Below are 24,460 nucleotides of genomic sequence, written 5' to 3'. Positions count from 1 at the left end.
ACATGTAACCGGCATGGACTGGGGCTAGAATTGGCCTTTCTGTCAGGCAACTCAAGGAATGCCCCAAATGTGAGTGCGGTTACCCAAGGGAGACTGCTGAGCACTATTTGTTGCATTGACCCTTGTGTAGAGATGTACGATTATTGTCAATTGATAACTGATTATAAGTTTATTGAAATATTATTGAAAGGCATCCCGCAATATTCCCGGAATGTCAATCAGACCATATTCATAACTGTACAAGAATTTATTAAGACAACCAGGCATGTTCCGTACATGAGCCTCTACATTTTATTCATAATGTTCATTTGACACTGTCATGAGACAAATGCTGCCTGACCAATTGTTCTTCGTAATTTCTCTCGTGTTTTGTGTCCTTGTTTCGACTTATCGATTATGGCCCAATCGTTATGTAATTTAGTGCCATTTTCGCCGATCACAAAATGTATTAACTTTGCGTGTGTGTCTTCTGTGCATTTAATATTATTGTGACGTGACCCACTCTTCCAACATTTCTGGCGCTCCAAGTCTTCGTCGTCCTTTTTTTTCCCCCTTATGCTGAATTCTGTTCTCTCGTACCCCATTACTTTTTGTTTCTTGTTTTTACCCCCACCAAGTTCTGTACTACCACCCCCTCCATTTTTTGATTGCTTGCGCATCAGGTTTGTCTGTTTGTTTTCGTTGTCTGAAATGAGTAAATGTATCTAGTCCGCCATCATGCTAAACTTTGTTATGTACATACCAGGATGACTTAAAATAAGCATTTATGCTTGAGTTATCTTAAAAAAACAATGCATTGTTTCTGTCATGATAACAAATTGAATAAAGTTTTGTAAACCAATGGACTGATTATAGTTGACCCTGATATGTGATTACGGGATAGTGTCACATTAATTTATTTCTACTTTCACTTGTACTTTTGTACTTAAAACAAATCACTGAAATGTAAAAGTTATTATTTTTTCCATTGTGAAGTGTCGTCAGTCTCCTCAAGGTAATGCAGTCAAACTCAACCAAAAGTTGGAGGGGCTTCTTCATACTTTCAGTGTGTGTGTGTGTGTGTGTGTGATTTCTTTTGACACTATGCACGTTTGTATATAACCGCCTGTGCACAAAAAGAAGAACATAATCGAATCTTATCATTCATTTTCGCTTAATTGATTGATTGGTATGCATGTTTCTAACAGTGACCGTTACCAAAGTGAGTATAGTGCGCTTCCCAAGCATAAAACGGTGCATGACTCTGGATTTGCGTCTGAGATATTGACACATCACTGTGAGAAAAAGCGTTAATGAAAAAAGAAGACTATTTATTTTCCTTGAGCATTATCTTAAAGTGGTGTGCCAAAAACTTTTAAATTCAAAAATTCAATATTTAACTTTAGGAAAAGCACTGTAGAGAGAAAACCACGCTTGTGTGTTCAGAATAGTCTCCATGTGGTATCAATATAAATGATTCAAATGTATGGAAGAGAAGCTGTTTCTGCTGGATTAATACACACACACAATTGTGCACTCACACATAAGCACGCATGCATGCTCACACACACACACACACACACACACACACACACACACACACACACACACACACACACACACACACACACACACACACACACACAGAAACAACAAATTCATTATGACAAAACCAAATACGAAGTCCTATTTCACAAATTTTATATCTTCTCCTTTTCACCATATACAAATACAGTCACGAAGTACATTTATAAGGCCAAATTATTAAGAAATATTATTTTCTGTGCTTGAATTACCCAGTGTGTAGCATGATCACCACGAAGGTACAATTCACAGAAGTTGAGTAATCACTTTACAAAACCCATACCAGTACCACATTGTTATGTTAAATCCTATTTATTAACCCACACAAATAGAAGAAGATAGCTTTGTGAAGACTTTCATTTTCCAACCAAATGCTGTTCAAAGATTATTCTTTCTTTCTATATTTGGTGTTTAACGTCGTTTTCAACCGTTCAAGGTTATATCGCGACGGGGAAAGAGGGGGGGGGGGGGGGGGGGGGGGGATGGGGGATGGGATAGAGCCACTTGTTAATTGTTTCTTGTTCACAAAAGCACTAATCAAAAAATTGCTCCAGGGGCTTGCAACGTAGTACAATATACTACCTTACTGGGAGAATGCAAGTTTCCAGTACAAAGGACTTTAACATTTCTTACATACCAATCAATATGAGGCTTATATTGCGCGTATTCTGTGGGTACAGTTCTAAGCTCGGGGATTTTATTTTAATTTTATTTTATGCAATTTATATCGCGCACATATTCAAGGCACAGGGATTTATTTATGCCGTGTGAGATGTAATATTGTTTTACACAATACATCACGCATTCACATCGGCCAGCAGATCGCAGCCATTTCGGCGCATATCCTGCTTTTCACGGCCTATTATTCCAAGTCACACGGGTATTTTGGTGGACATTTTTATGAAAATTTATCTATGCCTATACAATTTTGCCAGGAAAGACCCTTTTGTCAATCGTGGGATCTTTAACGTGCACACCCCAATGTAGTGTACACGAAGGGACCTCGGTTTTTCGTCTCATCCGAAAGACTTGAACCCACCACCTAGGTTAGGAAAGGGGGCAGAAAATTGCTAACGCCCTGACCCAGGGTCGAACTCGCAACCTCTCGCTTCCGAGCGCAAGTGCGTTACCACTCGGCCACTGACACGATACACCAACACGATATTAGCACTCCAGATTTTTATCTCGCAGTTTTTCTGAAGGACTTTGCATTTGAAAACTATTCTCAGACAAAATATGAGTTTAAACTGCAAGTACATGTACAGGGAGTCTGAAGGGTTCAAGTCGGATGAGATAGACTACTGTTGTGGCAATCTTCGAATTTGAAAATAATTTTTTTAAAAGAGTAAAACTCATAGTTCTTCTTCTTCTTCGCTCATGGGCTGAAACTCCCACGTTCACTCACAAATTTGCACGAGTGGATTTTTACGTGTATGACCGTTTTTACCCCACCATTCAGGCAGCCATACGCCGCTTTCGGGGGAAGCATGCAGGGTATTTTTGTGTTTCTATAACCCACCAAACTCTGACATGGGTTACAGGATCTTTTCCGTGCGCACTTGGTCTTGTGATTGCGTGTACACACGAAGGAGGATAAGGCACTAGCAGGTCTGCACATAAGCAATGACCTTGGAGATCAGAAAATTCTCCACCTTTAACCTACCAGGCGGCCGCGATTTTGACTCATGACCTTCTGAATAGGAGGCCGATGTCTTATCCACAAGAACACCGAGCCCGTCCAAACTCCTAGTAAAAACAACAACTGCAAATCTGGGAGCAAAATGTAAACGGTTACAGTTTCAACTATCCTTCCCCTTTATATCAGCATTTTTGGAAACCTAAACGAAAGAGTATTCAAGAACAACAGTCACGGATTCAGATTTAAAAAAACAAATGGTAACTATGCTTTTTGGAAATTCTTTCTTTAATTGGTGTTTAACGAAGGTTATATCGCGACAGGGAAAGGGGGGGAGATGGGATAGAGCCACTTGTTAATTGTTTCTTGTTCACAAAAGCACTAATAAAAAAAATGCTCCAGGGGCTTGCAACGTAGTACAATATACTACCTTACTGGGAGAATGCAAGTTTCCAGTACAAAAGACTTAACATTTCTTCCATACTGCTTGACTAAAATCTGTACAAACATTGACTATATAAGAAACACTTAACAAGGGTAAAAGGAGAAACAGAATCCGTTAGTCGCCTCTTACGACATGCTGGGGAGCATCGGGTAAATTCTTCCCCCTAACCCGTGGGGGGTCTTTTTGGAAATGCGCTTCAGACAAATGCCTTTGCACACGTTATGTTACTCACAGCAAAATGCAAGAATAATTGGGGACCATATGGGATGGGGCAAATTGGGAGGGAGCAATTCGGGACACCACCATAAATATCTACCAAATATTTACAAATAGCTATCTTAGTACATGCATAACATGCTGTACCAATACACAATTTCTTTAAAATAACTATGTAAGGATTATTGGCAGTCTCCCGGAGCATGTTTCACACTATCCTGCGATCAGGACAAGCGACTGACTGTGATGTGTATGCTGTGCGGCGTGCGCTACATAAGAAACCTTTTTTTAAATTTGTATTAAATATAATCACCTGAGCCACGAATGGCTAGCTGACAGCGGCTATCTTTTACACAACAAATTCTGAACTCTGATGAACTCGTGACCGCTGATTTTTAAAGGCAAGGGGTATCATATTGTGCGCATGGCATACACATCCAAGTTGGTCGTTTGTCCCGATTGTGGGATACAGCCCGTCAGAGGCGTAGAGCGTGCTCGAGATGTTTTGAAAAACCTGACTGCAGTACAGGGATTTTTACACCTCCGGACTGCTGATAATCCTAACAGAATTATTTTCAAAAACCGTCTATTGCCTTGAAAGCAAACCTGGAATTTCTGATGCGAGTTGCCAGAAAGAAAGTTCACTAACAAGATCCAGGCCAACACCACCCCCCCCCCCCCCCCATCCCCCTAAATAACACTAAGGAGTGAGGTGAGCTTAAATAACTAATGAATTAATCAATCAATAAATTCTCTGCTGAAATCCCCAACTTCGCGCATCGAAGCTATGAAAAACAGGACACTGCCACGTTTCCATTCAGCTAAACGCCACACCATTTTCAAGAGGGGATGTCTCAGGAAGAAAGATGTGACGCTCCCGATTCATATGTTTCAGAAGACAGCCCACCTGAGAAAAAGAAGAACACAATATAGAAATAATAACAACCTGTCAACCACAAATACATTAAAGTTTTTCAAACAGTTCACTAATCCGACAAACTCATGCTCGTTTCTGGTGCATTTGATAAAGCCAATTACGGGTAGATGCTAGACAACAGCAAAACCACCACCACATAACAACACAAGATTGTTTATGGTTGTTTACAGTCTCTTGAACACAGGAGTCAATCGAGACCATATATATATATAACAAGAAGCATAAAAAAGCACTTCAGTTTGAAACCCAGGTTCAATGTAGTAAATGATATTGCATCAATGTTCCATCCATCCTCAGCACTTTCAAAACCAGTTTCTTCTAGGTCATACACACCTTTTCCTCGATTGATCCACAGTACATCAGATCGCTATTGTTCTTTTTATGATTTGCACCAAGGGAATGATTAACATTTCTGTCTTAGTCATATGTAACAAGCTTTAAGCAAAAGCATAATATTCTACACATTCACATATTGTAAGGTTGAAGGGGTCTATGTCGACCAAAAGAAGGTGTATTCCCCATAGCCATAGGTGTTTTCCTTGTGTACCGGGAATACAGTTGGATTTTCTGTAAAGAAGTATAATATCGTACAATCTTGCGCCAAGCGCGTGACTGCGGTTAGATAGGAGAATCTATTTAAAATCCTGAATTCGCGTGCGGCATCCAGTCAAGCAAAACATGCTTCGACCGTTTATCAAAACGGATTTAGTTAAAGAAACATCTGCACCCCCACCCCCAACAGCCTGGTATTATGTTTTCCTCGCTGGTACTCTCGTCCATTGAATCACTTTCACTTTCGTAAGCTTGAAGTAACTCCATGGCGTCTAACGGAAGTATATTCCCTGTATATGTACAGGAAATTAACATACAGGGAATACAGCCACTGTTGGTCGACATAGACCCCTTCTAAAGTGCTGCAGTAGTTACCTTTCCCTCCAAGGACCAAGCTGTTCATCCACTGTAGGGCTGACCGGGGTTCCCCCTTAGCAGAGTGAGTGGCGAATCCTGGCTGATAAATTTCCTTTCATTTTCCATGAATGAAGAATACCAGCTGGGTTCTTTTATTCATGGACCTGTGTTCTGCAACACACACAAATCAGCCACCATCTTGTAAATATATGTAAAAGAAAGCAAGTGGCAATCTGAATAACAGAATACAAAATGATCAATCCACACAATCATACTTCAGCACTGAAAGTCCACAAAATGAAGCACTGCTAGTACATGTACTTCTCATAATTTACTGAAACTTTACTCGTCAAAACAACCATTTGTTTTATCAACTTTACTCGCATGTGGCGAGTAGATTAACATTTCTACTCACCATTTACATGATTTTTACTCGCCATGGCGAGTAATTGAAAATACTTGCCACTTTCAGGCCTGTACTTGTGCATGAGATGTGTTTACCATCCATATGCCCAGACCATGCGCCCTTCTGTTGTGCTCAGAACAGTAAAGAGTTGCTTGCTGGGGTGGTTGTTCATAAGTTAACAGTTCACAAGAGGGCACAAACAAGAGCAAAAACACAGGTGCCTGATTCAAACTCATTCAAATGCAGAACCTTATTTTTGCATGAACAGAGTAAGACATGATTCTTACATAGCTGACCCTACCCCTGGCAGAAAAGTGCTTGAAATTGTCCATGTGGTCTCTATCAGTACATTTGATGCGTATTTGTGATACATATATACTGATATAGAGACAAGTAACAAGTGGACATTTCCTCTGACACCTCTACCATTTGTACACCTGCACAAATCTCCTGCCATAGACTACAAAAGGAAAACATACAAATCAAAACAAACACAAATTTAACCTAATGTTTACCTTTCAGCAGCAGAAAAGGCTGTGTTTTCTGTGGTGTCTCAGAGTAAAGCCACGGTGTTGGAGATCTATGCAAAACTAGGCTGTAGGCAAGGTCCAACATCTTTAGCTGCACACACAAAAAGAAGAAGCAAGAAATCACATGACATAGATGACATTCCTCACTAGTACAAAACCACAACTACACTAGTCAACTACCAATGTAAGAATCATAGTCCTGCAAGATTATCCTCTTAAAAAGTAAGATTGCTTTCATTCAAACACTACCGTGGGACCAAACTCCCCCCCCCCTCCTTTTTTTGAGTTTTTCCTACATGTGTGTTGATGTTTCCATTAATTCCAAGCCCTGAAACTGTGAACTTGAGATCTTTATGTATGCACACAGTCACAGGCTTAATAAGCTATTCAGAAACCAAGCAGAGTCTGCACAACGTCAATTCTGAGAAATAAATCCCCACAACCGGTTTCAAGGCCACTATACCGACTGAGCTATTGCTTGCCATGCCAACCTCCACCCCCATTTGGAACATGCACAACTAGTATACCCATACACATGTAATAATACTGCTTGCCCCCACCCTCCAAATCAATAAACACTAAATGTATGCAATCAGTAATCTTTTAGTTAGTAGTTGACTAACATCAAAAACACTCAATGAGTGCAAACAAAAACATGTGGCGAGAGGTCCTTCGCCTATCAAGCCCCTGTGACCTGGAATAGATTACCACTGCCTCTCAGACACACAGATTCTCTCACTACATTCAAGACAAATCTCAAAACACACCTCTTTCAGCGCAAGTGATTCCCCCCCCCACCCCATCCCGCCCCACCTCACCCCCTACCTAGCGCCTAAAATAACGTGTATATATATTTTCTGCGCTTTGTGTCAGCACTGTGTGAGTGTGTGTAAATAGTACCGTTGACACGTTTTTATATGGAAGCCTACTGTGGTTCTTGTGCTTAGGCTGTGTATTGGACTGTCATTGTATGCCTGCATTATTAGTTGTCAGTAATTATTACATGTGCTGATTGTTCTCTTTGCCTGCGCGCGTATAGTATGTTGGTTATGTTTGGTCATAGTATGTTTGTTTATGTTTGGTCGTTATCTTGCCTGTGCGTGTATTTTATGTTTGGTCGCTTTCTTTGCCTGTGCATGTATAGTTTGTTGGTTATGTTTGGTCGGTTTCTTTGCCTGTGCGTGTATAGTATGCTTGGTCGATGTATGTATTGTAAAGCGCTAAGAGTAGACATTTTTCTAGAATAGCGCTATAAAAGTTTGCATTATTATTATTATTATCACTACTCTCTCCACACCCACCCACCCTCTTGCACATCAGCGACACACCCCCATCGCCCAATCATTTCCATGATTCTCTCTGCCATATAGTTATCCTAAACACTAAGATTATGACACATTTGTTTTCCAATTAGGAACATAAAAAATTACTGTAAAAAAAATGTACAATCATGCACTCTCTGAGTCTGACAAGAGAGTGTGAGAAAAGTCAAGAAAGCAAGACATGTGTGACATAACTAAATCTTCTAATCTATTCCTGAGATTTACTCTTGACAGCTTAAAATGGAACCTCATGCACTTACTGTTCTGAATTGTAGAAATTTCTTGTAGTTATAGCAGCAAAGGCAGTTTTATTGGGTACCACCAGGTGTCACTCTGTCATCATCTGATCAAGCATTCAAGCAAATGGTTCAGCACTGAAACAGTAAATAGCAAGAGTGTACAGAAAAATACACAAACTTTCTCATTAATTTGTATCTTCAACTTCACATTATTCATAAATAATGATACCTTACTTTGACTAAGTTTGAGTAGGATTAACACCATGCAGAGCCAGAAGTTAACTTGAAATAAAATAACTATACGTTACTCAATACTGCACTCAATGAGTCAATTGTCAGCAAAGGTGATAATCAATGCAAGGTAAAACCAAAGGATGCAACTCAGTCAGCAATTGCAAAAACTACATAATTCTAATCAAGCTGTCAGTTTCATTAGCTATCAGAATTCAAAACATGTTCTTGTTTTTGTTGTTGCTGTTGTTCATGACTACATTAATGTATCTCAGCATTTCTAGTTTCTACACTATAGCCATTAAAAAAACCAAAAGAAGTGTCCCAATGTTTAATGAAGCGCTCTTGCAATTAAGTCACAATTGTTTGCAGTTGCTGAGAAAAGCTAATAGTAATAGTCCTTACAGTAAGTTGAGTAACAAATTATAAACAATTGCTGTTAACACTCATAGTACAAGAGAGCAAACCACTGCAAAACTATAGTCATTTATCAATGTTATGCTTGCCATCCACCCCCGACCCCAAACCTCTCCCATATTTTATGTACATCAGACTAGTATTCTTGTTAGTTCATTTCAGCTGTAACAGTGACAACACGTTTGCACACTACAGACCTGGAAGTGGAAATGTTAACACATGGAGTGCTAAATTTCAGGATACAATCTGTTTGTTTGTTTGCTTAACGCCCAGTCGACCACGAAGGGCCAATCAGGGCGGTGCTGCTTTGACATTTAACGTGCGCCACACACAAGACAGAAGTCGCAGCACAGGCTTCGTGTCTCACCCAGTCACATTATTCTGACACCGGACCAACCAGTCCTAGCACTAACCCCATAATGCCAGACGCCAGGCGGAGCAGCCACTAGATTGCCAATTTTAAAGTCTTAGGTATGACCCGGCCGGGGTTCGAACCCACGACCTCCCGATCACGGGGCGGGCGCCTTACCACAAGGCCAACCGTGCCGGTCATACAATCTGTTTCAAAGTACAAACACTGGCAATCGGAGAGAACAGTGTTACTGTAAGTCTTTACAGTAACATCAAACAGTATCCCCTCTTTTTGGTAGTACAGTGGAACAACACTTTTAATATCCCCTGATTAAAGACTCCCTCCCTTTTAAGACCCTGTTTTCTCAGATTTGTCTGTCCACAACCTCTCTATATTTACTCTCATCTCAAGACTTCTTCCTTTCAAGACCTGATTTTTTCAGATTTGTTTAGGTCCTAAAAGGAAGGGGGGGGGGGGGGGGGTTCGATCGACTTTACTGGTACCGTGAAACCGAAAGTGACCAAGTCATCAAGGGCACGTATATTCCTGCTGCTCTGTTAGCACCGATCATATTTTAGAAACGTTGCACTCTGTCGTCAACACGAATGTAGGAATAAAAATAGTATTACCTTCACCAGCTGTCTCCATGGAGTCGAAAGACCATCGGCCGGTTTGGCTCGCTTGTGCCATTCCTGGATGAAAATTGAAATGACCCTGGCTGCTCCGTTCTTGGCATCAATGGCAGTGCAAAAAAAGCGAATCCCGACTCCCATCCAGGATAAGCTGTACGGCACGGCGGCGTCTCTGCAGATGACCACTACATTTGGACGATTTGGACTGGTCTACACGTGTTGCAGCAACAAGCAGAAGAAGATACAGATAAGGTGGCGGGAGTGATGTCCCTTCGCTGCAGTGACTAAAAATACAAAACTATCTCAAAATAAAAACACAAGGAATGATGGGTAGTTAAATTTGTGACAAAAGAAATTAAACGTTCAAATGACTTACCACCCCCCTCTGCTATGTCAGTTGCGAGTATGTCAGTATGTGTTTGTGTTTGTGTGTGTGTGTGTGTGTGTGTGTGTGTGTGTGTGTGTGTGTGCCCGGCAGTGTGCCCGTCAGTGTGTACGGTACGTGTGTGTGTGTCAGTGTCATTGCCGGTGTGTGTGTTTACGTGTGTGTGTCACAGTGTGTGTGTGTGCGTGCGTGTGTGTGTGTGTGTGTGTGTGCCGGTGTGGATGTGTGTGTGTGTATTGTGTGTGTGTGTGTGTGCGTTCGTCAAGTTGTGTGTGTCAGTGTGTGTGTCAGTCATATGGCCACTAGTTCCCAATTCCAGTGGGGGAGCTTGTTTATTTTATCTTGTCAGCGAGCCGCGCGGTGATAAATCCCAGCCGCGTAAACATTGCAGCCAAGGCAAGAAGAAGGGGGAAACTCGGGGACTTTTTCTACATTTATGAAGGGTAGGGGGAAGCAGACGACAAAATGTACGCCATCTTGTTATTCAGTTGCCAGGTTGGAAACCTAAAAGTTTGGACTCGATTTGCTTGTTTTTTCATTATATTGATATGTACAATTATTCATATTGCAAAATATAACATACTACAATCCCTTCAAGCTAAAAATGTAGTGTAAAACTGAAGGAACTTGTACTACAGCACTACAAACACAAATTCAGTATAGTTAGAGAGTATTTTACCTGCGTTTGGATTATGATGTTGTTGACATTGCAACATTTTAAAGCGTGTTCGATGTTTCTGACGGAATCATTAGCGTTTGAAAACAAAAAAAGCCTCGGTTTACCAAACCTTTGAGAAAAATGGCTTAGAAAACGAGGATAGTGTATTTTTTGCAAATTTACTGAGACTATTTCTTTACGACAACGACCAGTATCGGACATTCGCTTTGAGGCAAACAAATTCACTCGTTGCCGCCAACTTCATTCCGCCAAAAGGTTGTGATTTTTTACCATGAATTACGCATACGCTTACGCAGTCAATGTTTGGGATCAGCAGCAGCAGCAGGAGATACGACGGCTGGAGGCTATAGTACGCTCTCAGGAGGCTGACCTGAGAGCTATTCAGCTAATCCGCAATGCCAAGGGTGAGCATTCCCGGGGCACTCAAACGACCAAGCGGGTTGTGGGTGTCGGTCCTATGAAGAACAGGCTGCTGGACCTGAAACCTTCCGCCCGAGGCATCCGAAAGAAAGACATCGAACAGGGCTTTCGGGACTTAATATATATATTTGCACCTGACTGTAAAGAAGTGGCCGTCGCTATAACATTTAGCGATGGGACATCCTCATGTGTCAAGCAGCCTGCCAATGCAGAGCCAATTGACACTGACTCGTATGCAACTTGTCAGAAAACTGGCAGGAAAAGGACTGCATATGAGCTCAGTGTCCTTGATCTGGCAGTTTACACCAGGCTGAAACACCAGATCAGTGAGAAATCTCTTCATGAGATGAGGATGTCGGGGCTCGCCTCATTCCCCCCACTGGATGTCTTGAGGACCTATCAGAAGTACCTCATTCAGCACATGGAATTGGATATCATTACAATCCAATACACTGATGTAAGTACTGATCATGTTTTCAACTTTGTTGCATTTATGTTGTATTATTAGTCCAGTTTTTGTGTGGTTTTTTTTCCAGTGACTGAGGACCACAGAAGTAATTTTGCTCACATCACAACCCACTGAAATCTATTAGCAATTTGTATTATTATTATTGTTATTATTATTATGTTTTTGTTTGAAGGCTATGCATCTGCAAACCTGTTCCTAGTACACTTGCATTTCTTTTCACAATTTGACAAGTAGTTTCAAGACTTCTCGCTAAAATTAAAAACTATGCATTCATTTTACTCATACTCATAGCGAGTAGATTTGGCCAGCCCTGTTTGAGTCTGTGTGCCCTGTATTGTGTATGTATGTGATTTTGTGTCAAATGTTGTGTACATTCTGAATATTTGTTTTGCTTTACATTGTTGAAGGCTGCTTCGTCTTCTGTGACTGCGCGAGGGGTGATGCGGAAAGTGGAACAAGTGCTGGGGAAAGCCTTAAGGACAGCAAAGAATGAAGCTTTGCTTCAGCAAGAAACAAAGCTGACCTTAAGATTTTCCTGCGATGGTGCCAAGCTGTCAAAAAATATGACTGCAGTCACCGGAACATTTAAGATCATCACTCCGCGTCATCTTCTGACTGAAGAAACTGCCCAGAGCTCACCTACTGATGAGCATGTGTTGTTCTTCTTCCTTGGTATGTCATTGTGTTAAATAATGTGCGCATGTATGTAATACAGAGCAAATAACAAATCAGACTGAAAGAAAAAAATAACAAAAAACAACAAACTTGAACAACCAGATATTCACATTTCCACACTTTTATTAGAAATAAATTCATTAAGCAACATGACAAGTAGATAATGTAGTGTTCAGACACATGAAGTAACATTGTAGCTTATAAGAATTTGCATGTTATGTTATTGTAGTCTTTCACACACACACACACACTCAACTGACAGGTAAATAATGCACTCTGACAGTTTCTTTGTGTCTATGACTAATTAGGGCCAACATCCTGCATCACATGTTTGTTAGGATTATAAATGTCTTTTTTCTTTTTCTTTCAAAATAGGGAAAGAAGACAGAGACAACCTGGAAGGACTGGCCCGTCAGACTTTTCTAGACATGAGGGAGCTTGCATCCAGAGGATTCAAGATTGATGGCAAGACACTGGATATTGAATGGTCAGTATGTTATTACAGTAAAACCTGTCTCTAACGGACACCCTTGGGGAATGGTAATAGTGTCCCTATTAGACAGGTGTCCCTTCACAGGTGGAGGGGCCGGGGCAATATTTTACAAAGAGCACGTAAAATGAACAAGACACTTTTTGTCAGTCCTGTAGTACGGTATGTATTTATTGGATTGAACATGAGACTCACTGACAATGTGAGTAAACAAATGATACATGTAGCAAACAACAACAACAACAACATTCCCCCCCCCCCCCCCCCCCACCCCACCTACCCCGTTCCCTACACACACTGTGCATTCAAACTTACGCAAGTCGGACGTCACAAAGCTAAAAATAGCTGACTCTTCATCAGTCATTCAACAGGAAATTCCGCAAATTGGGTCAGCTATTGTTTCATTCAGTTTTTCTAGTCTCAGCATAAATGCATGGAACAAAAATTTAGCTGTGTTAACTATTGTTTCCTTCGAACGATTGCTTACAAAGAGAGAGAGATCATCACGTCTTCTTTTTCCGATTTGATCCTCGCGATCTGTGTTTTACCACATCCCATCTCCTTCGCCACATCTCGGCATGATTGGCCGCTATCTAGTTTTTTCAAGGCAGCGACACGCTGCTCTAAGGTCAACGCTTTTCTTTTTCCTGCTGGAGATTCCATTTTCAAACACAGTAGTCTACTGTTGCTTTTGGTTGTGACTGTATCCACAATGCGGAAAAGCGAAAGTGAGCGAAGCGAAAGTGAGTGAGCGAAAGTGGGTCTCCATCTAAACAAGCCACTGATTGGTCAGAAAAGGGACAGGACAACCAATCAACAACCATTTGTGCTATGGCTACGGCTGCCGAGCACTGACTGCATAACAGTCGAGTTTTCGAAGTTGCGTTTTTATGTACGTTGTGTCCGTTTGTGACAGTGTTTACACTTCCTACGGTCCGAAAAATCGTGTCCGCGTCCGTAAGCGGCAGGTGTCCGCCCGTTAAAGGTTAGTTATTGTTGAAATCGTGTTCGTGCCATGATAAACTGTCCGTATGTAGCAGGTGGCCGTTACAACAAGGGTCCGCTAGGCTCAGGTTTTACTGTATACACATACTTTACAACATTCATACTGAAACTGAATGTTCACAAAGAAAGAAAGAATTTGTGATTGTAAAAGAATGTAAAAGGTTTATTTTCGGATTACGTGGAAAATACAAATCCTAAAAAAGTGCCATTGGAAATTATATTTAATAATTTGTGTGCATGTGTTAATCTTGACACTAGTCAGTTTGTCCTGGCATAAAGTAAACAGCAGTCATCATACAAAGGGTTAAAAATGCCATGCTTGAATTTCAGGATTGCCTGTGCAGACTGGAAGGCACTGCAAACATTGAGAGGGGTTAATCCAGCCAATGCACACACATTTTGCCTGTGGTGCAAATGTGGCAAGGATGAGATTGCCAGTTTTAGCAAGGGTAATGTATTCATACATCTTCACTTTTCTTTTACATTACACATATATACTTTTATTTTAGTTTATTACACTTCCAGTTTCATTGAAATTTTGTTTGGAAGCAAAACTATTCTAAAGACTCCATTTTCTGAATAGCATTCTTGTTCTTCATACAGAATGGCCAGTGACCCGCTCTGCAATGGATCAGCTTGCATGCCTGGCATCAGGGAATGAAGATGGCCGAGAAGGCTACAACAACCAAGACCTCATCAGCTTCATTCCCTATGACAAGATGATTCCAGATGACCTGCACTTGAGGATCCGTATCACCAGCAAAATGGTGAATCAGGTATTATTTGCTGCTTTTTTCTTCTTTTTTTTCAATTAAGCTTTGCAGCCAATTCCAAGCAATATATAAATAATGATGTAAGTAAGCTCTTTTCTATTTTTCTTGCCAGAGGCAGTAATCTTGGTCCCTAGATGTCTGTAGCTTTAATGTGTTTGTGTTTTATCTCATATCTTCATTGTGGAAGTAATATACAGTATTTAAATGTATTTATTATTGATGTTTTTAGTTTAGGCTTTCTTCCGTAGTGATTACAGCTTTTAAGCTTCGTGTATTTTAATCAATGTAGTTCTTCTGTTATTGATACAGCTGGTGACCTGGGCCATTCTACTCAAGCTGAAGGACAAAGTGACAGCGGAGATGAAGAGGATAGGTGTGGCCTTCCAGTTCTTCGAAGAACAGGGTGATGACCAAAATGGCAAGATCTCCAAATGGACACAACCCTCAGGTGAGAAAATGTTTTACTCCTATTGCATGACTTATTAGTAACATTAGACTACTCTTAAAGGAACAGCAACAAATCAATATTTTGTTGTTTGTGTTCATGATTTTTTATTTCTTTACTTTTCATTGCTTCAAACAGAAAGCCTAAGAAATTACAAAATGCGGAAAACTGTTGACAGTTAGATTTTTTTTGTTAAAACAGGCGACACCTTGCAAAAAATCTTGGAAAACCTCAAGATACACAACATTTTTGGCTTAGGTCAAATAGTCATCTCCCATGACCTGGACAAGCTCAAAGTATGTGATCTGAAGGCAGAGCTGACAAAACGGGGACTAAGCAAGAAAGGGACGAAGATCCTTCTTCAGCAACGCTTGAGAGAAAGTTTGCAACCTGGAGAAAAGGTAAACCAGTTCAAGCTGCTTCAGTACACTCACATTTATCCGTTTCATTTTAATGTTCAAAATAAATTAATGGACAATGAGTGGCAAAAAGCTCTTCAGATAATAAAGTGGTTTTGAACAAGTTTCATGTGATAATATTCAGTTATGTAACATAGATTAACCTAATGTATTGCAAACTTATGCTTCTCTTAATACATTTTTTGTAGATCCCTGTTCCAACCAGCCAGCGAAGGGACATTTTCGAGTTTTCGGATGGTGAGGAAGAGGCTGACCCTGCAGTCCCCCCAGGCCACAGATCTGTAGACGTTCTTCGGCTGCAGGACGTGTGGGATCAGTTCTCTTCCTTGATGTCAGCAGTCAAGACCCTTCCTGAAAGTGAAAAAGATCATAAGCAATCAGTCCACAAATTCAAGGAGGATGCACGGCAGTGGGCCAGAGATTTCAGGACTTGCACTTTTGATGAGGATGTAATTCCTTACATCCATGGTAAAAACATTTTTGATGCTTGAATTTAAGCTTATTTCACATGCATACAAGAAAGTGACAAAGCAAATTATTAAGGAATACAACGTTATTTAATTCATATTAGTGAGGTTGAGCGTTAAGAGGTATTCGCATTCTTATTCATATCCGGACTATTTTTCTCGGGAATTCCCCTGTGACGTCAGCAGTTTGTGCACTTCTAACAATACAATACATGTACGAGCTTCCGAGATAGAGTCGAGAATGGTATGTAGTTTTTTTTCACCTATAACATGCTTTCTTTTTCAAAATTTCTTTCTCTTCAACATGATAGTGCATTTGAAGTGTCCAAATAATTCAATGGAGATGTAGGTGATGTTTTTATTCAGTTTTTCCGATGATGTTTGATCTATGATTGATGAGCACCTGTTAAAGAACCTCAACTCTGCCGACTAATAGGTTCACTGTCAAAAGAGTTCGTATTGGCGCTCAAAGGAGTTCTCAAAGGTTGTTATTCGTATTCTTATCGCACACAAATCACGCATTAATACATTACGAAAACAAATAAGAATGTGAATACCACTTAATGCTCAACTTCTCTATTTTTGGATGTAAATGTCTTGTTATACATCTTTTTGTACATTTTCCTTTCACCTATTTTTGGTTTCTTTTTAAAAACACCTTTTCCTTAATTTTTCAGCGCTTGTTTACCACGTGCCTCAGGCGCTGATGGCATTCCGCTACCTCCCGGATATAGGGGTAAGCCAGGTGGAACGTAAAAATTACGACAATCGCCTGGCTTATTTCAACGCCACCAACAGGGATGGAGGGAATGCCAAATCAAAGTCTATGGTTACGCAGGTAAGGCTGGAAATGTGTACACTTTGTTTTGATCTTTTTTTTAGTCTTGCAAAATTTCATTTCTATTTTATGTGTCTCATTTGTTTTGATCCTAGACGCAAGTTTTTCTGTTCATATTACTAAAGTAGGCTTATATAATAACATTCGACTTTTTATGTGTGTGTGTGTGTGTGTGTGTGCTGCGCACCATGTTTCTCATTCTCTATCCCAGGTTAGCATATGTAAGCAAGAGGCTTGTTGACACCTTAACATTACAGTCATAGAAGAAAAGAGTCTGTCCCAAGCCCAGCAAAATTGACTACATTGTACTTGTAATTTTACAAATGTGAGTTAAACTGGACTATTTTTCAGATTATGGAAAGGGAGAATCTGCTCCTTTATTTCGATGTCCACCCTGTGTCAACCCCCAAGCCCGAGAAGGGGAAGCGAAGAAAGCTTGCACAACCAGGTATGTTTGTATTCTCAAATACTTACATGCTTGTGTCGTCAGTGGCAGCTCCAGCAGTGTGGTTGTCTGTGGGACCTACACTTTCTTGTTCTTTTGCTAAAACAAAGAAAATATTTCCCCCTTTGGTTCATGTCATATATAACAATACATGTAGATATATTGCATCAACTGAAAGTTGCTGCAAGTGTGAGTACAGACCAAACTTTTTACTGCAGGTGATTCTGGAAGCATCCCAGCGTTCACAAGGCAGCAATCGGGTTCCATACCCCATCCACCTTCAACTGAAACTACCCCATCAGACCAAAAGCCCACCCGGTCAGCATCTGAACCCACCCGACCAGCACCAGTTCCCACCCCGTCAGCTCGAGCTCCTGAACCCACACAGCCAGCACCAAAACTCACTCCCTTGGCAGAGCGGAAGGATCTGTTCAGCAACATCTTGGACAGAATGGTAGCCACTGGGAACATGGAGCAGCTGAGTCACGTTATCGCCACTGAAGTAAATGTGCTTCTGAAGCAGTTCCCAATCCCCTCAATGGCTACCATTAGCCCACAACCTGCTGACCCCTTGTCAACGCCACTCTACCCAAGTGATGGGCCAAACGCCATTCCAGTTGTCATCAAGGCTGATGGCAACTGTCTACCCAGGTGTGGCTCGCTGGCTGCATTTGGCACGCAGGAGCTCCATGATGAGATCCGCGTGCGTGTGGTGGCAGAACTAGTTTCATACAAGCATCTGTACCTAAGTGACGAGTTCTTGTCCAGGGGCTTAACCAGCTCACCATCCTCCAGCATCTCCATGGCATACATGTCATACTCTGGCCTCTTCCCTGAACACAGAGGCCAGCAGTTGGCATCCACCATCTTTGACATGGAGGTACTGGACGTGAGGAAAAGGAGCCGGGACATGGGGATGTGGCAGCTGCACGCACTGGCCAGTGTTCTGCAGAGGCCCATCCTCTCAGTGTACCCTCCTGGACGAGGCATCAACATCCGTGAACATCTACACAGAATGCTGAGTCCAAGAGGGGTTGTGACCAACCCCATCCCCTTCCCAATCTTGTGGACCCACACCCAAGGAAACAGAGAACCCCCCATTAGCTGGTCACCAAACCATTTCGTGGCTTGCCTTCCACCTGGTAAGTTGAATTTTGTTATACAAGTGTGTATTTCCTAACAAACATACTCCAACTTAAATAGGTGCTATTCCTTTCAATATCAAATCTATGTCAAATCTAGTTTAAATGTTATTCATGCCCAGGATTACGGGCCACGCCATGATCAAAGATGTGACACACCAAAAATAAATTTAATCATATTTTGTCAATCAATTATTTATTTTTTCATGAACAGCAATACATAATAATGATTTGTCATGTTTGTGACCATTAGCTTTTAATTATGATTGAAACTTTATTTTCAGCGAACGTGTTGCCGGCTGAGACGTGACTTTTGCAGTCAACAGGAATTCATTTTCTAGGCCATACAGTGGAATAAGACGAATCTGAAGGGATCAGGATTTCCTTTTGAACTAAACACACTTTGCTGAAGAAAAACCACAACTGGGACCAGAATATTGTTTTGTGCTAACCAATAAGTTGTGTTATCAGAGTTTGAGCTAAGTGGACTCCAGTGCTGTATGTGAAGGTATTGATCAAGACAGCTGTGATGTTAAGAACTACTCTAGTTTCTTTGTGATTACTCCTAATGAGAGAAATATGAAGGGACCAGAACATTATTTTGTGCTGGCCAATAATTTGTGTTATCAGTGTTTGATCTATGTGGACCTCACTGTATGTGTGTTTTGGGTGGCTTTATTGCGTCCAATCTCTGCAGCATTTGGATCGATACTACTCTGTAAAATGTTTATGTGTCCCTCTTTAAAGCTATGAACATACATGATGGAAGGGTGAGTTCAGTGTTTGCTAACAATATGAAGCATGGATACATGTATTTACCGTGTATATTAAAAAGAACTCTATTCCTCCGCTTTCTAGTGAATACCAGGGTCAGCTGCGGTAACCCTGGTACCACCTCTTCAGCCGCATTGCACTGCTCTGGTCGGCTGTCCTCTTGATCTGGCCAGGTGCATCTGGAAATAGCACAAAGTCCAATCAATCATTTATATGCATTACCTACTGCTACGTAGTACAGTCGAGACCGGATATAAGAAAGTCGTCGGGACCGGATATAAGAAAGTCGTCGGGACCCACTTTTTGACTTTCTTATATCCGGTCTTCACTATATCAGGTTAACCGGATATAAGAAAATGTTTAGGATCGACTTTCTTATATCCGGTCACGTAGTTTTATTCCATACATCATGCATGATGTTTTTTTGTTTGTTTAGGGTTTGTTTTTGTTTTTTGTTTAAATGTTTTGCTACTTATCCTAGTTAGAAGAAAAGGTTTGTGAATAACAAGTGGAAAGCAGTACACGTACAGCAAATCGGATTTAGTGAAGTTGTCGGGACCAACTTTTTCTTCACTATATCCGGTTTTTACTGTATCCGAATAATCGCTTATAAGGAAGGAAGAGGAGGAGGAAAAATAAGAGGAAGAAGAAGAAAAAGAAGAAGGAGGAGAAGGAGAAGAATAAGGGGATTGTGAATGACAAGGGGAAAGTGGAAGGAGAAAAAGGAAGAAGAAGAAAAGGTGAAGAGCAGGAAAAGGGAGAGGGGGAAGAAAAGGGAAAGGAAGAAGAGAGCGGGAAGGGCGAAAGAAGAGGAAGAGGGGGGGGGGGGGGGAGGAGGTTGGGGCCTAATAAAAAGAAAGGGAACAGGAAGAAAAAGAGGGGAGGAAAGAAGAAAAAGAAGGAAAAATAAAACAGGGGAAAAAAAGAAGAAAAGTAATTGGAAAAGGAAGAAGGGGGAGGAACGAAGAAGAGGAGAAGGAGGACAAAGTGTTAGAGAGGGAAGAGGTGGAGAGGAGGAGGAGGAAGAGGACAAGGAGGGGAACAGGAAGGAGGACAATAGGAAGGGGGGGGGGGGGGGCGAAGAAGACGTGGAGGAGAAGAAGAGGAGGAGGAAGAGAAGAAAAAGGAGAAAAAGAGGAGGGGTGAAAAAGAAGAAGAGGAGAAGGGGAATGAAGAGGAGGAGGAAGAAGAGGAAAATGAGGGAGGAAGAGAAGGGAAAGCAGGAGGACAAGGGGACGGTGGGGAAAGAGAGGAAGAGGGACAAGAAGAAGAGGAACAAAAGTGTAAAAGGAAAGGGGGAGGGAGGAAATTACTCTCACCGCACTTGCATGGGTCTACTTTCAGTTTTCTTATAACCGGTCTTGCAACAACACATTTGTGCTGCTTGGGACCAAAGATTTCTTAAAATCGGACTTTTCTATATCCGGTCTTCAATCGGAAAATTATAAATAATAACAAAGAGTAGCTCTGACGGGACGATGCCTGCCCCTTTCTTAAATCCACACTTTCTTATATCCGGTCTTGTAACAACATATTTTGTGCTGATCGGGACCCGACATTTGCTTTCTTATATCCGGACTTTCTTATATCCGGCTTTCTTATATCCAAAAAATGCTAAGTAATAACAAAGAGTAGTTCTGCCGGGACCCTGCTTGCCCCTTTCTTATATCCGGACTTTCTTATATCCGGCTTTCTTATAACCGGCCTATACTGTAATGTATTGATCATGCATTTGTTTGTATGAAGTACAACTATTGTTTGCTAAACATGCACTGTAAACTATCTTCAATCAAATTGTGCATTTTACCTTAGGCACGTGCCATGGTTGAAGTTGATGCGGGGTTTAAAACCCCACATCACCCTCACCCCATCCATTTTCGAGACGTATGTCTCGGTAGAGGTTTTGTAGGACCTGCAGTCCCATCCCCTCCCCAAGACATCTGATAAGGCTGTAACTGTGACCACAGTATCTGTGGTCACAGCTGCTTCTGTCCTGAGAAGTGGACAGAAATGCTTTTTCCAGGCTTCAACCCCAAAGGGCACGGATACACTGACTCTTTTGAAAGCCAGTGTTGCCTTCTGGGGTGTATCGGGCCCCACCCAGCTGATCAAAGATAAGTGACCGGATGACAATTATGCTGTCATCCAGTCCTTTGGCAGCTTCTTGGGTAGTGCCCTCGATCCTGGTCCTGTTTACTGTACAGGACAAGGGATTTGCCCTGTTGCAGTGCAAAAAGGCTTTAAGCTCCGGGTTGCACCGAAGCTTTACCCATTCACAGGGCCCATCCCAGTCCTTCCATCTCACCAACACTTCCTCTTCCGTCTGTTGGAGGACGTCCTCAATTTTCCACAGCTTGTTCTGCAAACAAAATTTAAAACGTGTTTTAAGGCAAGCTCTTTAAATTCTGATTTTGAGGTAAATTAAGTTGTTTAAGACTTATCCAGCTGTATCAGTGTCTAAAAACTAAGTGTTCTACAAACTGGTGCGATTCAAATCCCTCCAGATTCCAAGTAATTGATTATGGAACATCTAGATGAAAATAACATTTTAAATATGAATGTCTAGGTTTTGAACAGCCCCAAAACAACTTCCAACAGCCCTTCACATGGAAAAACCTTTACCACCTGATGACATTTGTGACCTCCCAAAAATTGTTCCTTTTGGGTGCCCTACTGAGGTGGCTTGGCAGTGCCTCTTGTATCCGCTGGATTGACTGAAATTGTCCGCTAAACAGCCTTTTAACTATTGAAAGCAAAAGAATTATTACACGGCACACTATTCAGCAGTTATACAATTTATAATACAACAAAGAGCACCTGTCAGGCTCAGGTGGGCGATTCAGGTGGTAATGGGTGAAGAGAGGCTTTAATTCATCATGTTTCATTTGGTGTAGTGGGTCATGATAAACAGCATTATTATACATTTTACGGTATAATACATGTATGTGCTGTTTATGCTCATTTTCATGTGGATGGCTTACAATAGTATCATTACATACACGAAAACATGATAAAAAAACACACATTTTTATGTGAAAATTTTTTTGTATTTCACCTTGTCATGTTTTGAGATTTTACTGATTTCCCCTCCACACTCGTACTCCGCCATCCAATTTGGTTTCTTGCGGATTCTCTTGCCCTCCATCTTGGACACAAACAATAGTCTTATTTACATAATTATTTATCACAAGTAGATTATTTTGAACATATCACTGTGTGTTTATATGACTAAAAGTAAAAGAGTGACTCATTAATATCACTAAATTACAGATTTACTGACAATTTAATGGAGTCACTTTCTTTGCTATTGTTGTCATGAGTAATACTAGACAGGATTGAAAGGTCTTACAAAGCCTCTAAAGCAATACAATACAATACAAATACTGTATTATCTCGAAAGAAATTTCAAGTTACCAACATGTGATCATGTTATCATGGAAAGTTATTCGAGAGAGTTGCAACATTTACATTTGTCTTGAAATTCCTTTGTTGTCCACTCAGCTTAAAGCCTTGAATACCTGCAGTGGGGCACTGCGGCTTGTGAAATTAAAGGCCCCTCCTGTTCTTGGAACCACAGGAGCTTTCTAGTTTGCTATTTGGTAGATGTTTGGTTAATCTTTCCTGTCATGCTCTCTTTTTCTTCGTAAATTCTTTTATTTTTTCTGCCTTCTTGCTCATTCACCTGTATTTTTTTTCCAAAAATCTCTTATTTTGCCGCTTGTTGCGATTCTTGGTTAGTTTAATCTGTCAGTGTTCTGATGTAAGTCCAGCAGTAGATAGTTAAGCCTATACTGGAAACTGGTAGGTATTAATTTAGTTTTACTAAAGCCTGCTGGGAAACAAGTAATGGGTTAGTGCAATTGTAAACATGAATCGCTTGACAAGTGGCCCTCCATCACCCCCCCCCCCCCCCCCCCTTACAATTTTTCCCGTCTAGATATATATGGCTCCTTGTAGTCGGCTAGACGTTAAACTGTTAAACAACAGCTAAATAAATAAATTAAAGCCTTAAATACTGAGAGTGCTTTGTGTATCCTAGACATATTTTTGTTTTGAAGATTGTTGATGCATGATACATTTTGTTCATTTTCATATGCAGTTAATGTGGTTAAATTTTTACATATGCTTTATGTGCCGGTTTTGTGGAACATGACAGTATGTATAATTATGTGTATAATGAGGTTCAGTGTGTCTGTGTATTTTGTACATGTATATAATACATGTACTAAGGAACTAGCGAAAAGGACATACACGTGTGTTTCTGTGTTTATGTCAATGTGTGTGTGTGTGTGATATGAAAGTGGAACTACAGCAGTGATTAGGTACTATGTATATTATTTCTAAATGTAAATTGTTCACTTGTTAATATTAACAAGCTTCAAGTTACTCAGTCAACAACACAGTACTTGGTAGTACTCAAAATACATGAATGTATACAGTGTTTGTTGTTTACTTTTCAATGTTATAATCTCGAATGAAAAACATAGATAGACTTACATTTTCAAAGGTGGTAGTATCCGTTCTGGTTGATCAGTCTCTTTCACAAAACAGTACTTGTTGAGCTCAGTAACGTGCTATCCAAAGGAATGAAACTGAGGATTTCGGCCTTACAGCTCAGTGGAACAGACCCAATTCCAAAGGAGATAGTGAAACCTGCGAAGATCACAAAGCAGTCTAAATTGCAGACCAACGTGATGCGTACAATGATTAGAAACTGTTGCTCTTTGAGGTTAAAATTAACTTCTGGAAACAACCAACCCAGTAACCCTTTTGCGTTTTGTAGGAATATTGTAGTTACGGGATTATGGAGATGTGTTTTAAAGAGGGTCTCATCGCAGGTTTCACAGTGACTTTGATCGGTATCTGATTCTGAGCTGCATGGCTTTCCACCCTCCTCAGCCAAGCTAGTGTGCATAGGCACACGCAACACACACCACTTCGTAACACACTTCGCGGCTGTATAAAAGTGCATATATTTGCCTGGAGATAATGAATTACCAAACATCACAAAAAACAAGTTTAGAAACGCTGCTAGCATGAGCAGGTTCTAGAGGGTTAACAGTTTTAAGTTCTGCAGTAGTAAGTCGCCAAACAAAGAGTTTTAAGCTGGGGGGGGGGGGGGGGGGGGATATGTTACACTGGTACGAAACCTGTGAGTGTATGAGTAAAGACGAGCGCACAGACAACATAATATTAATG

The 24,460-nt window shown here is 40.9% G+C and overlaps 3 protein-coding genes, 1 long non-coding RNA gene and 1 pseudogene across 5 annotated transcripts in view; 2 read left to right on the top strand and 3 right to left on the bottom strand.

Moving 5' to 3' along the window:
- Positions 1-24,460, bottom strand: part of LOC138974534 (uncharacterized) — a 96,328-nt gene that overhangs the window by 43,196 nt on the left and 28,672 nt on the right. The gene's annotated exons all lie outside the window — the stretch shown is intronic.
- Positions 1,664-10,433, bottom strand: LOC138972900 (uncharacterized). Its single transcript, XR_011457803.1, has 5 exons — positions 9,833-10,433; positions 8,225-8,338; positions 6,628-6,733; positions 5,725-5,877; positions 1,664-4,767 (listed from the first exon to the last, which is right to left on the bottom strand). It is a non-coding gene; the product is annotated as an uncharacterized lncRNA (long non-coding RNA).
- On the top strand, positions 13,241-15,943 carry LOC138972899 (uncharacterized). 2 transcript variants are annotated; one of them, XR_011457802.1, is made up of 3 exons: positions 13,241-14,734; positions 15,041-15,577; positions 15,784-15,943. XR_011457802.1 is itself a non-coding variant. In XM_070345563.1 (2 exons), exons 1-2 carry the CDS (start codon positions 14,585-14,587, stop codon positions 15,215-15,217), a joined length of 327 nt encoding a protein of 108 aa, XP_070201664.1. In that variant the 5' UTR covers positions 13,241-14,584; the 3' UTR covers positions 15,218-15,943. The 2 variants fall into 2 exon arrangements, 1 of the variants encoding a protein (XP_070201664.1); XM_070345563.1 differs by having other exon boundaries at positions 15,041-15,943.
- Positions 15,453-20,050, top strand: LOC138974095 (uncharacterized). The gene is made up of 6 exons (XM_070346782.1): positions 15,453-15,472; positions 15,801-16,063; positions 16,740-16,900; positions 17,252-17,348; positions 17,564-18,487; positions 18,772-20,050. Exons 1-6 carry the CDS (start codon positions 15,453-15,455, stop codon positions 18,795-18,797), a joined length of 1,491 nt encoding a protein of 496 aa, XP_070202883.1. The 3' UTR covers positions 18,798-20,050.
- LOC138974088 (uncharacterized) lies at positions 20,349-22,406 on the bottom strand (annotated as a pseudogene).

Source organism: Littorina saxatilis, linkage group LG8 (assembly GCF_037325665.1).
Source record: "Littorina saxatilis isolate snail1 linkage group LG8, US_GU_Lsax_2.0, whole genome shotgun sequence".
Taxonomy (NCBI): domain Eukaryota; kingdom Metazoa; phylum Mollusca; class Gastropoda; order Littorinimorpha; family Littorinidae; genus Littorina; species Littorina saxatilis.
This window is presented reverse-complemented; position numbering and strand designations above follow the sequence as displayed.